The sequence below is a fragment of the Palaemon carinicauda genome, unplaced genomic scaffold, assembly GCF_036898095.1.
Source record: "Palaemon carinicauda isolate YSFRI2023 unplaced genomic scaffold, ASM3689809v2 scaffold327, whole genome shotgun sequence".
NCBI lineage: Eukaryota > Metazoa > Arthropoda > Malacostraca > Decapoda > Palaemonidae > Palaemon > Palaemon carinicauda.
The window spans coordinates 1-18,243 of NW_027170944.1; the positions used below are offsets into that span (position 1 = coordinate 1).

The following is an 18,243-nucleotide window of genomic DNA, read 5'->3' on the forward strand; positions in this document are numbered from 1 at the left end:
GCTACTCTTCACATGACAGGTTTGATGCCAGGAAGATTAGAAATAAATTAAGATCATTCATTGCTCGATTCGAAGAGTTTCCGAGCGTCAGGAATTTACGCGCTGGGTGCACTGCTAGACGTACACTTTTGATGTATTGGCTTATAGCAGGGGTTCTCAACTGGTGGGTCACCACCCCCTTGGGGGTCGCGAAGCCTTGGCAGGGGGGTCGCGTAGCCTTGTTAGAAGTAGCTTGGGATAACATTAATTTTATTTCATCAGTTACATTTTTCATGCTCTTACATTTATTTTGTTTCGGTGCAAAGCAAAACGTGTGCTATGTGTGATACCTTGCTGCATTCTCATATGTATATTTTTGTGTGGGTAATATATTTTAGGGTAAGTTATTATTAAGGCTGACGTCAAGAGATGGAGGAGATATAAGCTGAGGTGTGAGGGAAAAGAAGACACTTCACCACCAGTACATCTCTTCTGCACTGGTAACCACCGATCATCTTGCTCTGCATCATTGTCTCCATTGAAAAGTAAGTGATGATTATTATTCTCTTGTTTATCATGTTTAAAAATTTCTTTTTTTCTTATGTTTGTGTATTTTGTTCGACGTTTTTATGGTTTTTCTTAAACGATGGATTAGATTTTTTCCGTCATTTACGGAGTGGATTATTTCACTTTTCCACTTGTGACTTGAATATTAAAGACAAACTTTATTATTCTGACAGTTTTAGTTTTCTCTTTGATTTGTAAGTGGCTACGATTTACTATAAATTTGATACTTATATATATGTGATTTATTGTTATTTTAGTTCTTGTATGATTTTCCGTATTTTTGTTTGACAAAATTCATAAAAAGAAGTTATTCCTGCAAAACCTTCGAATAACAATCTTTTAATGTAGAGCTATTAGCAAAAGAAAGAGCAAAGTTATCAAGAGATAGATGAAAAAGCTGTCTGAATTTTCTATATTTTTTGGTTGACATAACTACTGAAATTTATAGAAAAGAACTTATTCCTGCAAAACCTTCGAGTAACAACCTTTTGCTTATCTCTTCTGGCAATGTTTCACGTGTATCTATTTGTTCTTAGTCATGCATTTTTTTTTTATTATTTACGTGTCTATCGTATACATTAAGAAATTTATACCCGGCTCGTAAATTACTCACCACTAGTCAGTGTTGCAAAGCGTGCATTATTCAACATTTTAACTTTATCTTAACAAGGAGATAAGTAAGCAGTAGAGGTGAGTTGTGTCTGGCAAGCATGCTGTTGTGTGGACCAAGGGAAAGGCCCGTGCCAACAACAAGTGTTGGCTTTAATACCCCAACAACAACAACTGTTGTGATATGACATTTTGATTGGAAACATGTTTTTATTTAAGTTTCTTGTTTATTTTCTAATCATTAGATTTTTTCCGTCATTTACGGAGTGGATTATTTCACTTCTCCACTTGTGACTTGAATATTAAAGACAAACTCGATTATTCGGACAGTTTTAGTTTTCTCTTTGATTTGTAAGTGGCTACGATTTACTATAAATTTGATGCCTATCTTTATGTGAGTTATTGTTATTTTAGTACTTGTATGATTTTCTGTATTTTTGTTAGACAAAAATCTTGGAAACATCGCTAGGTTTGAAAAACTTTGTGGAGTGATGGATGAGTCTCACATCCAACTGGATCAGTTCCTCAAGGATGAGATTACTGAACATCTTCAGTCTCTAGAAAAGGAAGTTAAGCGTTTCTTCCCTGAGCTTTCACAGGAACAGGAGGCCCTGGTAAGGAACCCATTTTGTACTGAACTTGATGTATCCAGCATCCCATATGAAATACAAGATGAAAATCTGGATCCTAGGTGATGATAGTAAACCCTAAGTAGGGGGTCGCATGGGTTTCAGATTTTTAGCAAAGGGGTCGCGAGTGCAAAAAGGTTGGGAACCCCTGCTCTAGGCCATTGTCCCTCTTGATAAGGCAATGTTACTGTCCATTGGCTCTGTCATTCATGAGCGCCCTTCAAACGAAATTGAAGATTCCTCTATTCATCAAAATCCTTTTCAACTATGAGTTGATAATAAATATAATAGCATAATAAAAAGACCATAAAATTGACGACAATGTATGAAAAATGTAAAGATAGAACAAAAGAGTCTACCAGGTTTGGACATTTCCAATTTCGAATCCATTTTTCTTCATCTTGGTCGGAACCTTTCCCAACATTAACCACAGGATAACCTCGGTCTTTCAATCCCCTATATCTCTTTAGTGGGAATTTTGAGCGATGGTATTTGAGGAAGGAGAAAGTGAGGAAGGATGGAAGAGGAACTTCTTGCCTATATATTATGTCTTATTAATGGGAGGAAACCTTATGGTCTCCCTTTCAAAGATAGAATTCGAAAATTGGATAGTAAAACTGAGCAGTTTATTGATTGGAGGCTAACCTCTCACAGATGGTGACATGAAACTTAATATTCTTAGTTTTATTGAATTATTTTCCTAATATTCAAAATCCAAGAATATTTTTATTTATTTTTTTTATTTTTTGAGATTCCGGGAGATTCAAAACCATACGTTTTTGAAAACTTCATTGCATGTGCAGTCAGAAAAGTATCTATTTTGGTTAATTCTTATTTTTGGAAGTTTGCAAGCCAACGTAGGCTTTATTCACAACCCTATCAAAGCCAACAAAGCCAAGAGCTTTCCAACATGATCGGGAAATTAACACTAATAAACAAAATAGGAAATTAACATTAATTTCATTATTACTTTTCTCTCTGTTAATGAAATCTAGAACTAAATAGCTGCATGGGATATTATACCCTGACAATTGAGACTGATTTTATTCCAGAAAATGATTTCGCAAAAAAACAACACCAACCTACTACTACCTTGATCGCTCTAGGGGCCCGGCCAGACCAAGCATAGTTTAAAAGCATGTAAAAACAAGTGTGCATACGCAGTGCGTAAGGTAGGCAAAAAGGAGTAGTTGTGTCTACGATCAAGTGTTGTGCGCCAGTGCAAAAAGGTAAACAAAGGCGTAGCTGTGTGAGGTGAGCTCAGAGAAAACAAAGATGAGTATAGAGAGGAAAAGATGTTGCTCCCATTATTATTATTATTATTATTATTATTATTATTATTATTATTATTATTATTATTATTATTATTATTATTATTATTATTTTGTGAAACACCAATTTCTCCCTCGTAAAAGGTGTGCACTTCTTGTAGTTATAATTTACATGTTTTACTGACACTTGATATTGTCTGTTTATGGTTATCTTTTATAATGAGAGAATTATCAAGTTAAATTACGATAATGTTACATACATTGAAATTGCACCAAGCTGATCTTGAATGTGGTTGGAATTGTGCCACCAAAAGTCAAGTAAGATATGCAATATTATTCCAAGATTTTCTTAAAGTGTTCATTCTTGCCTTGCCAGGGTAACTATACAGAATGAACAGTAGGTTAGGTAGGTGTACAGTTTAGCCTAGGCTACGAATTGCATGTTGTTTTGGCATAGGATCGTTGTCCTAATTGAAGATTTTGTATTACAGGGTACCAGTTTTGGAGTACCTGTTAATGTACTATCACTTGTAAGAAGTAAAGAAATAGAAAGACTGTGGGAATCAGCCTTTCCCTCAACTGCCCCTACAAATGAAGATTCGTCAGTCTCCGACGTCCAGCGCCAATTTGTATTCAAGATTATGCCCAGAGTATTAGTCTCTGCCAGTTCAGCAGTGCCACAGTACCATTGAGAGAGAAGTACTCGCTATTGTCTTAGCATGTCGCAGGATCCATCATTTTATTGCGGTGCCATTCACACCGATCATCTACCTCTATTATTTGTGTTTAAGAGAAAGACCAATTCCTCTAGAATGAGCAGATGGATAATTCAGATGCAGGATTACTGGTTCAAGGTAGAAATATTCAGGGGGCATATCAACTAATAAGCGCTGTTTTTCATCAGAGTAGGGATGATTATCTCGGTCTGAGAAAGAATTAGTTTATAGAAATGCAGTTAGAGGTCACAAGGTTGGCTGAACTAATAACCTTTCTACAGGTGGCAAATAACAGGGTAAGAGGTTTCCTAGAGCTTTGATTACTCAGTTCCTGTTGTATGAAGGCTTGTTATATCTCAGTGCAGATAAAGCTGACAACTCCATCCACTTAAGATCAATAAATCCTAAGAATTTAACAAAGGTAGCTTTAAAGTTCAGTCATGAATCATTGTCAGGTTACCTAGCGATTCCCACTACAATTGACACTATTGAAAACCAATTCTATTGGCCTTCATTGCAAATTGATGTTATCAAATATGTAAGTGAATGTGTCATGTGTTAAAAACATGAAGCAAGTAGTTCTTTACAGCTACAGTGTCAGACATGGCCTCTAGTAACAAAACCTTTAGAACGAATCTGTCCAGATTTAATGGATTTGTTATACGGTGTAAGTGGTTACACATATGCATTGACTGTTTTTTATCATTATAGTCGGTATGTTAAGTTCTATCCATTGCAAAGTAAGTCTACAAAGGTGGTAAACAAAAACTTTGTTTTGTATCAGAATGAATGGTGTACCTACGGCAGTCATTCTTAATGGTATTCATGAAACTTTTCATACACATAACCTTTTTCAAACAGGCTTACTAAGGATTTTCAGTTTTTGAGGAATACTTCATTGTTTTAGTATCTGTTTTCACATCAATATGCAGTCAGACCTAACTCTTAGTGAGGGCTAGGTAACAGAACAGTACAATTTTACAAAATTTTCTGCCTTAGGGTGGGATAACTCCTAACCCAACAACGAACTGCCCATTGCCTACGCTCAGATAGTTAACCCACTATGTAGCCTACTGCCTAATATTGTTTTTACTTGGTGTTAAATGTTGGTTTGTTTGTCCTATGAAAACGCACCCAACGTTCGTTTACGCTGGTAAGTGTAGTGTTTGTCCAATGAGAACGCACCCAGGTTTGTTGACATTATCGAAATAGTTGATTTATTGAAAAATATGTTTATTTGAAAGGTTGATATGTTATTATGATTGGGTCATTACAATTATAAAGAGTAATCCATGTGAATTGTGATTATATTGTGAAAACTGTATTAATTTCCCGAGTGGATGGGAGCCGGGACTTCCCCTCTCCCGTTTTCGTCACATATTTGTATTTTTTTTACCTTTGGGGAAGCTTTAAAGAGAATAAAAGTGAAACATTTATAATTTGCTGGTTAAATGGATTTGTCTTGTCTGTATCGCAATGTTATCTATTTTTTTATGTGAAGTTTTCTACAAAAAGGAACCATGGGACCTGCGTGCTCCCCCAAGCTTTGTTTGAATCTGTAGTAGAGGGCAGAGAGGAAATAAAGAGAAAACGGAAAGGACGTTTCCTTTCTCCCGGAGTTTATTTTTGAGTTTTACGAGAAAATTGAGGAGGCTATGCCTCAAACTGAGGGGCTAATGGCCCACATTCAACATGGTGCCCAGACCAGGGAATCAGATGAGAGCGAGGCTGAATTTACTGGATTCCCCAACGACATAAATCAACGTAGGAGAGCAGTGCTACAGAGAGAGAAGGCAACAATATGGCTGCGTTGTGCCTCAGAAGATTTGACCAGAGCCATGGCCGGTAATCCGACCTGGCATGAAATTACAAGTCTCGTAAAAGACTACGATAATAAGAAGGCCGACTGGGAAGAAATAATTCAGCGAGACCAGAATTCTATAGAGGATGTTGATGAGCTCCAGAGAAGAATACTTGAAGACCACCATTTTCTTCAAGAGGTAAGAAAAATCCGTACTGAAGCAGCAGTTACCTTAGAGAGGCTGGGCAAGGACAGAAACTTGGTTGCTAATAGGTCCAGTGAAGATATTAATTCAGGCAGTGAAGTCGGTAATGAGGGTTTTAGTGTGCAATTGCCTAAACTCCAGCTAGTGAAATTTGGCGGGAAAATAACAGAGTGGCGGCCATTTTGGGACCAATTTATGGCACTTGTGGACGATCAGCCTATGCCTCTTGTTTCCAAATTTATGTATCTTCAATCTGTTTTAGAGGGTGAGGCTAGGGGTGTACTACAGGGCCTCACCCAAACAACAGCTAATTACAAGATAGCCTGTGAGTTGTTAGAAGAAAGGTATGGCGATCCAGAAAACATTATATCAGCTCACCTTCAAGCCCTAATGCAACTTAGCTCATCTAGGAGCGCAAGGACTGAAATTCACACGTCCTCTTTGCGGAAATTACAGGATGAGTTAGTAGGCCATGTGCGCAGTTTGGAGGCCCTTGGAGTTGGGGGTGAACAGTACGGGCGGATCTTGGTGCCTATGATCCTTGCTCTGTTACCTCATGACATAAGGTTGGACTGGTCGCGTAGTGGACGGAAAAGAGGAGATCTCGACGGATTGCTGAAGTTCTTGCAACGAGAAGTGGAAGGCAGAGAGAGGGCAGAGGCTATCAAGAGACTAAGCCTTGGAAAATCCGAGGAACCCAGTGTAGAACGACGGACTAAAAAGCACACTCCCAGTTCAGCCTCTGCCCTTCAAACTTCATCAGAAGAAAGTGGTTCGAAGACGTTTTGCGCATTCTGTGGAAAGCTGCATCCCAGTGAAAGGTGTTTAGGTATAACTAAGCTCCCCCTTGCAGAAAGAGAAGAAGCCGTGCGTAATCGGCGTTTGTGTTTTAAGTGTTTATCTAAAAGCCATTATGCCAAGGCCTGTTGGGCTAAGTGTTCAAAGTGCAAGACTGGGAATCACAACTCCCTTGTATGTCGGAGATCTGAAACGAAACCCTCCGTAGCAGCTAGTGAAAATAACCCTGTAGTAGAGGCAGTGCAAGAGGGGTCAAATTCTGTGACCCATGTGGGGGTAGCACCTTGTGAGGTGAAAAACAAGGTTAATTCAAGGTGTTGTGTATTGCAGACGGCCCAAGTCAGGGTAGTAGGCCATCAGGGTATCACATTTGCTACTGTAATGTTTGATACAGGGTCAGATAGGTCTTACATTTCAAGGGAACTGGTCAAACGGGTCAAGCCTAAGTGGCTGACTTCTGAGTATTTATCATTTTCTGCCTTTGGTGGAGGGAAAGCCTCTAAGGCAGATTTGTGTAGTATTTATGAAATAATGAGTGTAGGGGCAAATGATCACAAATATAGTTTTAAGGTTGCTGAGATTGATGTAATTGGTCCTCCGTTATCTAGGTCCAAAGTGGACCCTAAGTGTTTAGAACCTTTTTCTCACCTTAAGTTGATCGATGAGTATGGATCCCATCGAAATTTACATATTGATATGTTGATAGGCCTTGATTTATATTGGAAGATGATGATCCCCAACCAGGTTATGTATAATGAAGGGCTTGTGGCCCAGGAGACAATTTTTGGTTGGATTTTGTCCGGATCCTTTAATAGGTCTGAAGGTAAAATTGGTGTAAGTGTACAATTGTTAGCAATTGAGAATATACAAGAGTGTAGTTTGAGTCAATTTTGGGATCTAGAGTCTGTTGGCATAAAACCCAACGAACTACATTCTGAGGCGATGAACCCTGACCCAGTCTTGGTTCAATTTGAGAATTTGGTAAGTTTTAAAGAGGGTCGCTATGAAGTGGCCCTACCATGGAAATCTGAGAACATGAAATTAGATTTGATCAATAATGAACATCATGCTTTGAGAAGATTGGAAGGTCTCTATAATAGGTTAGGTAAAAACCCCTGTCTGCAGGAACAGTATATGAAGGTGTTTAATGAGTATGAAAAGGAGGGTATTATTGAAGAAATTCCTTCCCATCAACGGGAAGGTGGGTATCCTATATTTTATTTGCCTCATCGGCCTGTGGTACGGGAAGGGAGCCTAACCACCAAGGTGAGGCCTGTTTTTGATGGATCTGCACGTGGCAGTAATGGAGTATCTCTGAATGATTGTTTAGAAAGTGGTCCTTCACTCAACCCTGATTTAGTTGAGGTGTTGTTAAGATTTAGAAGGTGGAGGGTGGCCTTAACAGCTGATATTACAAAGGCTTTTCTTCAAATAAAGGTAAGAAGGGAGGACCGTGATGTTCATAGGTTTTTGTTGAAAGAGGGGAACAATGTTAAACATTTCAGATTTATAAGAATGCCCTTTGGTAATAAGAGTAGTCCATTTTTATTAAATGCCACCTTAAAATTTCATTTAAAGAAATACCCTCTCACAGAGGTGGTTTCTGAACTGCATGAGAATCTATATGTAGATGATTGGCTATCTGGGGCTGATAGTCCCGCAGAAGCAAGTTTAAGATTTGAAGAAGCCTATGGTATCCTGCAGGAGGCTGGTATGTCATTGTCAAAGTGTACTTCTAATTGTAAGACTTTAACTATAACTGAAGGTTCTAGTGAAGAGAGTGTCAAGGTTCTAGGCCTCCACTGGGTATCCTCCCCTGACTGTTTTACCTTTAAGGTTGAGAACCTGGACCCCTTTGGAGATATTGTTTGTACCAAAAGAAATGTGTTAAGCCTCATAGCTCGGTGTTTTGATCCCTTGGGGCTCATATGTCCGTTTGTTATGCATGCAAAAATACTGTTTCAAGAAATCTGGAGATTAGGTTTAGATTGGGATGAGCTATTACCCGAGGCTATGCAAGGCAGAGTTAAATTATGGGTTGTAGGATTTTCTGTGCTTGAGTCATTTAGAGTAGATCGGTACTTGTTTTCTGAGTCACCCTTTAAGGAAATTCCTAATGTTCAATTCCATGCATTTAGTGATGCTTCAGAAAGGGGTTATGGTGCTTGTGTTTATGTGAGAGTGCCTGAGGGGGATAAATTCAAGGTATCGCTGGTTGTTGCAAGAGGCAAGGTAGCCCCTATAAAAAGGGTTTCCCTTCCTAGGCTTGAATTACTCGGAGCCCTGTTATGTGCTAGACTCGTTGTGTTTGTGACGTCCGCCTTGCAGCTGGGTAAAGAGGTTTCTGTTCAATGTTGGACGGATTCCACAGTAGCCCTAGCTTGGATAAAGGGGGACCCCAATAGATGGAAAACCTTTGTGGCTAACAGGGTTGTTGAGATTCAACATTTGACACCTCCTTCATGTTGGCAGCATTGTCCAGGCAAGGACAACCCAGCGGATCTTGTATCTCGAGGTGTTTTTGCTGAGCAGCTTTTGCAGTCTGATATTTGGCTGAAGGGTCCTCCTTGGCTCTGTTCCTCCCCGCTCCCTCATCAGGAAGGCAGGGGGGCGGACATTCCTTCAGAAGAGATATGTGATACTGACACAGTTTGTGTTGCAGTTGAAAATGAGCCGCCCTTATTTGAATTCACCCGATGGAGTTCCTTTACAAAGGCCCTTAATGTAGTAGGTTGGGTACTGAGATTTGTTGGGAATTGCAGACCTTCGTCCCGCAAATTAAGTGGACCTTTAACCTATGGAGAATTGACGAAGGCTAAGGTACAACTGCTGTACTTTGTGCAACGAGAGGCCTTTGCAAAGGAAGTAAATGCTCTGAGTAGATCTCTCCCCCTCCCAAGGGGTTCTTCCTTGATTAAACTTGATCCTTACCTAGATGAGGATGGGCTACTGAGAATAAAAGGGCGCTTAGAGAATGCAGACTTGAGTTTTGAGAGTAAGCACCCTATAATAATTCCTGGTACCCACATTGCTTTACTGTTAGTTCGTTTCCAGCATAGGTTGCTCAAGCATGCTGGTGTTGCTACACTTGTATCCACGTTACGAAACAGTTACTGGATCATTCGCCTTCGTCAGATTGCAAAGAAGGTTTGTCGAGAATGTGTGGCTTGTCGGCGTTGTGATGCCTCGGCTTGTTCCCAGCCTGTGGGGCCACTTCCCGAGTTGAGAGTTAAGTCGGCTCCTCCATTCACGGTTACAGGTCTGGATTTTGCTGGTCCTTTATTTTGTATTGATTTTCCATCCAAGAAATTGTATATACTTCTTTTTACCTGTGCTGTCATTCGAGCTGTTCATTTAGAGCTCACCGAGTCTCTTTCGGTTGTTGATTGTAATTTGGCCATTAGACGGTTTGTAGCTAGACGGGGTGTTCCAACAGTGTTCTACTCTGACAATGCTAGAACCTTTGTGAGTGTCTCCAACCTGTTAAGAGAACATTATGGCTCGTTGACGCCCCAATTGAAGTTTATTGTACCTAATGCTCCTTGGTGGGGAGGCTGGTGGGAACGCCTCATTAGATCTGTGAAAGTTGCACTGAGGAAAACATTGGGCACTAATTCTTTGTCCAAGAGTGAATTAGAGACTACACTTCATGAGGTGGAAGCTTGTATTAATTCTAGACCCTTGACATTTGTAGGTGAGGAACCTGATATCGCAAATCCTCTTACCCCTTCCCATTTCCTAATTGGCCGTTCTGCAGGTTTTCAGTTAGAGTTAGTAGATGATCCAGACTGTGGTGTATCCTCAAAGGATTTGTGTGTAAGAGAAGCTGTGCGTCTGGGTCAGTTAGACAAATTTTGGAGAATATGGCAGACTGAGTATCTTAGAAACCTGCCTTGTATGGTGAAGGGGTTCAAGCCAAATTGTAACCTTAAAGAGGGTTCTGTTGTACTAGTAAAGGATGAACGGGTGCCAAGGTTAAGGTGGCCTCTTGGAGTTATTACAAAGTTGTATCCTGGAAAAGATGGCGTTGTTAGAAGTGTTGAGGTTAAAACCAAACGTGGATTTATATCCAGACCTGTGCAAAATTTGTATAATCTAGAAATAACAGATTTGAAGGGTGAAATGGGTAGTAATTCCCAGGAGGAGAGACTTGAGAATCTTAGACAGGAGCCTGTAGAATCACCCTTAGTGTCTAATGTTGGTAAGTCCCGAAAGGGAAGACCTATTAAGGTTCCTATTAAACTTGACTTGTAGATTAAGGTAATAAGATAGCCTTGGAAGGCTCTGATGATGATAGGAGTGTTGAGACACTCCTATGGTGGGGAGGATGTTAAATGTTGGTTTGTTTGTCCTATGAAAACGCACCCAACGTTCGTTTACGCTGGTAAGTGTAGTGTTTGTCCAATGAGAACGCACCCAGGTTTGTTGACATTATCGAAATAGTTGATTTATTGAAAAATATGTTTATTTGAAAGGTTGATATGTTATTATGATTGGGTCATTACAATTATAAAGAGTAATCCATGTGAATTGTGATTATATTGTGAAAACTGTATTAATTTCCCGAGTGGATGGGAGCCGGGACTTCCCCTCTCCCGTTTTCGTCACATATTTGTATTTTTTTTACCTTTGGGGAAGCTTTAAAGAGAATAAAAGTGAAACATTTATAATTTGCTGGTTAAATGGATTTGTCTTGTCTGTATCGCAATGTTATCTATTTTTTTATGTGAAGTTTTCTACAAAAAGGAACCATGGGACCTGCGTGCTCCCCCAAGCTTTGTTTGAATCTGTAGTAGAGGGCAGAGAGGAAATAAAGAGAAAACGGAAAGGTCGTTTCCTTTCTCCCGGAGTTTATTTTTGAGTTTTACGAGAAAATTGAGAAGGCTATGCCTCAAACTGAGGGGCTAATGGCCCACATTCAACACTTGGTATCTATCACAGTATAAAAGGTTTATGATTATACTAAAACATATCAATAAGTGTACAGTACATGTGCCCACGTTTAAACTATGCACTGGACATGTAAGGCTTCAGTACAGTACGTAACCTACAGTGTCGTTGCCATGAATACAGTGTTCGTTTAGACTCAGTGCTGACAACAACTCGTGGATTATGTACATCGTAACCTCCCGAAATTTTCACTGCATTTCCCGTAGAGTTCAACCACAATGTCCGTTGTTTATCTTAGTAAACGGGGATGGGACTTATATCCTGAAGACTCCAGACCCTGTGAGGACTACTTTAATAGTCTGGACTGTGACTGTGACCACTGTATAGCCTACCAACGGCGACGTACCTTCATTTTTAACCACGTTGCCAAAGAAACTTCCCTCACATTCGACCCAGCTGTGTACAATCATCATGTCAGATGCAGATGTGAGGGGTGCAAGGAAGCATCTAAACATATTCTTACATACTGTACTAACAAGACAGCTACCAAGGAAGAGACTACACCCTCTGCCAAGAAAAGAAAGACTAAGAAACTTTCATCAGCTCCAGAATCAGCCCCACCATCGCCATCAGAGACTCCAAGGACTGAGAGCACAGACTGGTCCTTGTCTGTCCCTACAACTCCCCAGCAATCAGGTGCAACAGCAGTCATCCCTTCTACCAACGAGCCTGAGTCCTCCAACGCCATGGAGACCGAACAAGGGGCCCACTCCACGGACTGCAACTGCACAGACTGCCTCCAGACACTTCTGCAAGAAGCCACTGCTATACAAGAGAACATACCAGCTATACAGCCAATGAAGCCTTTGCCAAAGTTTCGACTTTCACAGGCAAACCACGAGCTCTCTTATGCCTCTGTTACTGCCATGGCTGCCAAGCCTGGTATGAAACTCACTGCAAGACCTAACAGGAAAGGTGACCTTATCATCTATCCCAAGGACACCGAGACAGCCAGATTCCTTCAGGAAGACCCCACCTTAACACTGCTGGATCCTGCTTTTATCAGGAAGAAGGCAGTCATTACCAGGTATCCTGTGACGATGCCTATCTCCATTGTTACCTCGTGCAGCAATATTGACTGTGCTGTTCGCTGCACAAGCAAGGATGACGTTCCTGTACGACGCCTAATTGCCACCTTTATAGGTCCAGTTCCTTCCAAACTGGACTTAGGAGTCTGGGGTACTTTCCCCATCGAGGAATACACAACTGAGCCCCTTCGATGTTACAGATGCTAACGCTTTGGACATCATAAAGAAGAATGCAGAGGCCCCATTATCTGCGGTATCTGCAGCCAGTGACATAGCACAGAAGTGTGCATAGAGGCCCATAAAGAAGGACGACAAACCACATCCAAGTGCCCCAATTGTTCCAAGCCACACCATGCTTGGAATAAGCGCTGCCCAGAGCGTCTCAAGAGGATAGCAGCTATGAAGAATACATCCTATTCAAACCAAAACAAACCAGCTTCATCTCAACCACCTAAAGAACAAAGAACTCCTCGTCAGAGAAGACCAAGTCAGCCAACTCCTTCTCCTGCATCTACACCTACAACTGCTCCTGCATCTACACCTACAACTGCTCCTAAGAAGGACCAGCAACGACCAGCAACTGTTCCTAAGAAGGATTAGCGCCAACCTGCAACTGCTCCCCAAAGGGACCAGCAACAACCCTCATCCTCATCCCCTTCTCAAACCTTGACTCAAGCAATTGAGTCTCTCACCTTGCAAGACCTCATACCTATCGCCTTCCTGATCCTTACCAAAGTCCTTTCCCTCTCATCAACCTCCACCTTCCAGCAACTCCTGCAACAGTTCCAGTCTCCAGCCACGGAGCAGAGATAATCCTTCTCACCTTGCAATCCTCTCCTTCCCAATTCCCTATTCCTAAAAGGAGATTAGTTATTGTAAGGCTGTGTTCCTCAATAGGAAACAGCTCTTGTTTTTCCTGTCTCCTACCCTTTTTTCCTGTTCTCCCTCTTCCTACCCTATCCTTAGGGGGCCTTTCTGGTGCTTACTGTCCGAGCGTTGCACAGAAACGGCCCCCTCCCCCTTTCCATCACAAGAGCAGGAATAAGTTTCTTTGCTTAAACCTACTCCTATTCTCTCCTACTAAAGTTCCTTCACTCCTCTCTCAGTCTCTTTTACTTACTGGGACTTACTACTATCAATACTATTTCCTCTGACTAAAACTTTCTTTCGTGGGCCTAAAAAGGAGTCCCCTTTTTCGGGTTACTTTCTACCCCATTTCACGTCTTGTACCATTCCATTCCATCCCTCATTCATCATCCTTACTATTCATCTCCTTTACCTATCCTTTACCTAACATTCCTGTTCCTATTTTTAACTTAAATTCCCTTTATTAATATAAATTTTACTCCTTGGAGTATACCCCTTACAAATCCAGTCCTCTTACGGGCTGTCTTAAGTGACAAGAGCCCGTGTCATGCTATATGCGTGGCAATCTACTCATCATCATCATCATAATTATTAACCGTCATCGTGATATCGTAAACTTTTCAAGGTATGTCTCTGGGGCAATGTTGTTCTATAAAGTCTACCTGTAGAGATATAGAGAAGGACGCCTCCTGTGGGCTTCCAACCTTTTTCACTGCAACCCTATCATTGACGGGCTGTCAACGCAAGAGCCCGTGTCCAGCAAGAATTGCTGGGGCATTGAGCAATCTCACAAGCAAGCAAGTTCAAATAAACATCATGTAATCATACACACTTCTGATTTTGGGGTGTTTGGGAAGCAGTTTTTGCCGTTTTCATTTTTGCTTGATTTTCTGATGACCCAAGCACACGTGTACTGAATCCGTTTCCATGTCAACAGGTACTCCAGGGATGATTGTATCGCTGTCAGCGGAAACATCTGAAGGGTTCAGGCGTATATTCCTGGATAGGGAAGCCTTCCCTATCCAGGAATATACGCCTGAACGTTGCCAGATCTGCAGATTAATCTTAGGTTCTACAGATTTTAGGGCTGGTTTCAGATTTTCAGATTATTTTCGAGAAATGGCACAAATCTACAGATTTTTTCGTTTTGGTAGCATCGTTGACTCTAGAAATCCATTAATTTTGGAAAATAAGAGGAAAGAAAGTAAAAGACTGAGCTCAAACACAACACAACACAAAAATATAAAGAAACGTTAAAAATACAAGAGAGTACCGTTATAAAGGCAAATTCCCCATATATCCACTGAACAGGCTTGTCAAGTTGTCATGTAAACAAAACCTGACTCAGCTGACTGATCCATCCATACTTGATGTTACTCGTGAGTGATTGTGGTCACTTGTCTCTTGCTAAGGTGGTGAGATAATTATACTATTGTTTCTTATTCTAATAAATATGTGCACTAGAATGGATAGCTTAGTTAATTACTGGGATGACATGCTATCATGTAGCCTCTGCACGTCTCTGGCTTAACTAGATAGGTAGAGCATTTGGCGGTGATATATAGGCTACCCTACTCAATTTATTGGTCGATTACTTTGAGATTGTGGCTGTATATTGGCATGTTAGTAAAGATAAGTTTTTTGCATGTTTCAGGGAACTAACAATGGATGAAGAATCTGATAGCTACGATCTTAGTATTATAATATTATATAGCCTAGACTGATTAGTCTATATAACAAAAAAAAAAATACGAAAATTGCAAACTACCTTAAAGTAAAGTTTTACCCTAAACTCTTCTAAAATAATGTATTTTAATGCTTTTGAACAATATGCATTGATGTTTATACATCACTGCATGGTCGATTACTTTGAGATTGTGGCTGTATATTGGCATGTTAGTAAAGTTTTTTTGCATGTTTCAGGGAACTAACAATGGATGAAGAATCTGATAGCTACGATTCAGGGAAAGAGAAAAGAAGGGGAGTGAAACACAAGAAAGTTAGATACTGCAATAAATATTCTGTAGCATTCGAAAGTGATCCAATTTTCAAAGGCTGGATTAAAGCCAGTACAAAAGGTGACCAATACGCTTACTGTATCCCCTGTGATAACCACCTGAAACTAAGTGCAGGAAAGACAGATCTGAAGAGGCATGCTGAAAAGAAAAAACATAAGGATGCAGCTAAAGCAGTTCAAAATCAAAGGCCCATTAATAACATGTTTAATCTTACAGTCAATGAAAGTAAAGTAAATGAAGCTGAACTGAGGTTGGCTGCATTCATAACAGAGCATGATCTGCCCATGACAGTTGCAGATCATTTACCTCAACTTGTAAATGCTATGTGCCCAGATTCCAAAATAGCGAAAGAAATTAAATGTGCTCGAACAAAAGTGACTGCTCTGATTAATCATGTTACAGGGGAAGAAAACAAAGCAAAATTGATTAATCATTTAAAAGAAAATAAGTTTTCATTAATTGTCGACGAGTCGACTGATAAAGGTTGTATAAAACATTTGTGCATGGTAGCAAGGGTAATGGTAGAAAATGATGTGAAAGACTGTTTTCTGGGGCTGATTCCACTCAAAGATGCCACAGCTGCGTCATTGTATAATCATGTCGTAGAATTCTTTAGTAAGCACAATATTCCTTACAAGGAAAATTTGATTGGTTTTGCTGCTGATGGGGCTAATTCTATGTTGGGAGAACGTCACTCATTGTCATCTCTGCTAAAGAAAGACATCCCTCATTTATTTGTAATGAAATGCATTTGCCATTCTTTTGCCTTGTGTGCTTCATATGCATGCCTTAAGCTACCCCGTTCACTGGAGGATCTAGCTAGGAATATTTATAGTTATTTTCATTGTAGTCCAAAGAGAATGGGTGACTTTGAGGAATTTCAAAAGTTTGTACATGTCAAGCCACATAAACTCCTACACCCTTCTCAGACGAGATGGCTGTCATTGGAAATGGTAGTGTCAAGATTACTGGAGCAATATGAGGCACTTAAGCTATATTTTACCAATGCTGTGCTAGGTGACAGATTAACTACACCTGAAATAATTTTAGAGAGGCTAAGCCATCCTGTGACCAAATTGTATCTTCTTTTTTTGGAGTATGTACTGCCAGTTTTTAACAATTTAAACAGGCAAATGCAGTCAGAGTCAACACAAGTACATGTCCTGTATAACTCTGTTACAGCTGGACTCAAAACCATTTTAGGATGTTACATAGAACAAGGGTACCTCAACAAGACTGATTTGACAAAGATTCAGTTTAGAGATCCTGGAAAATTTCTCCCACTGGAGCAAATCTATCTTGGTGTAAAAGTAGCACTGGAACTGAGAAATTCAACTTATGATATGGACGAAGTAAAGCGATTTAGATTGTGTTGTTTGGATTTCTACATTGAAGCTAGCTCTCAGATATTTAAGAGGTTCAATTTTGACTGCATGACTATAGTAAAATCCCTAAATGCCTTGAGCCCAAAAGTTGTGATTGCTAAAGAAATGCCCTCCATTATTGAGCTGATTAGTTCATTTAGAACTATTGCCACAGATATTCAGGCCATAGATACAGAATGGAGACTGCTTGGCAATTCCCTAGACTCTATGAATGTTAACCCTGATATGATGCCACAAAAGTTCTGGTGTACAGTAAGCTTAACTAGACAGAGTGATAACTCACTCATGTTTCCTAACCTTGCTGTCTTCATGCAGACTCTGTTGTCTTTACCTCACTCCAGTGCCACTGTTGAAAGAATTTTTTCAGCAATAAACAGAATGAAAACTAAGACGAGAAACAAACTGTCAACAGAAACCATCACAGGCTTGCTTCATACAAAACAGCTTATAAAGGGTGCATGCTGCTATGACTTTAATGTAAGCAAATCACTCCTGGAAAGAAAAGCCAGTACAGGAAGTCATATATATGAATAAGCATGTAGCCCATATGGTCAGTTTTATTTTCCATGTATCTACTTGTATCTAAAATTTTGAGGGCATCAATTGCTTGCTTCCTTGTATTTCACATATTATGTGGGAATAGTTTTGTCTATTTTATTTCTGCTTGTCTTTTGTTTTTCAATGCAATATATGTCTGAGTCATACTGTACTGTATTGGATGTTTTTTTTTTCTGCCTATGTGGATATAAAAATTGCTTGTACTAAGTACATACTATTATATGTTTTTGAATTATATCTTTGAGTTATACTGTACTGTATTGGAAGTTTTTTTTTTTTTTTTTGCCTAAGTGGCTATAAAAATTGCTTGTACTAAGTGCATACTATTAAATATATGTCTTTGAATTATATCTTTGATTTATACTGCACTGTATTGGATATTCTTTTTTTCTGCCTAAGTGGCTGTAAAAATTGCTTGTGCTAAGTGCATACTATTATATGTCATATTTGTGGGGAAAATGCATTAAATCTTTGCATGTCTACTCATGTTGCTTTTTGCCATTTATGTAGCTTGTCTAGGCTTCTCCATGCTTCATATATTATCAGATGTCGTTATGTTTGAATAAGGTGGATAACAAAACTTCATTAAGCTCTACAGATTTTTCCTCAGATATTTACCCAATGAGTTGCAGATTTCTACAGATTTTTTGAAAGAATTCCTCAGATTTTCCTAAATTCAGTCTGGCAACACTAATACTGATGTACTGTTATCTTGATAACTCCCTTTCTCTACGGCTTGGTAGTTTATTTATCTAAATTTCAGAGGCAGAGCATGTGAGTGCTCATTGCCTGTCAAGAATGATTCAAATGGCTAGTTTCAGCTTCGCTAGATGTAACAACCCATCTTGAAAACACCAATGGA

At 39.8% G+C, this 18,243-nt stretch overlaps 1 protein-coding gene across 1 annotated transcript in view; it reads left to right on the plus strand.

Annotated features, from left to right (window-relative positions):
- Positions 1-13,974: 13,974 nt before the first annotated feature.
- Positions 13,975-18,243, plus strand: part of LOC137636559 (protein FAM200C-like) — an 18,554-nt gene continuing 14,285 nt past the window's right edge. The window contains exons 1-2 of the mRNA XM_068368956.1: positions 13,975-14,045; positions 15,344-17,300. Of these exons, the coding sequence (XP_068225057.1) occupies positions 13,975-14,045; positions 15,344-17,300 (2,028 nt within the window). The remainder of the gene's footprint in view (positions 14,046-15,343; positions 17,301-18,243) is intronic.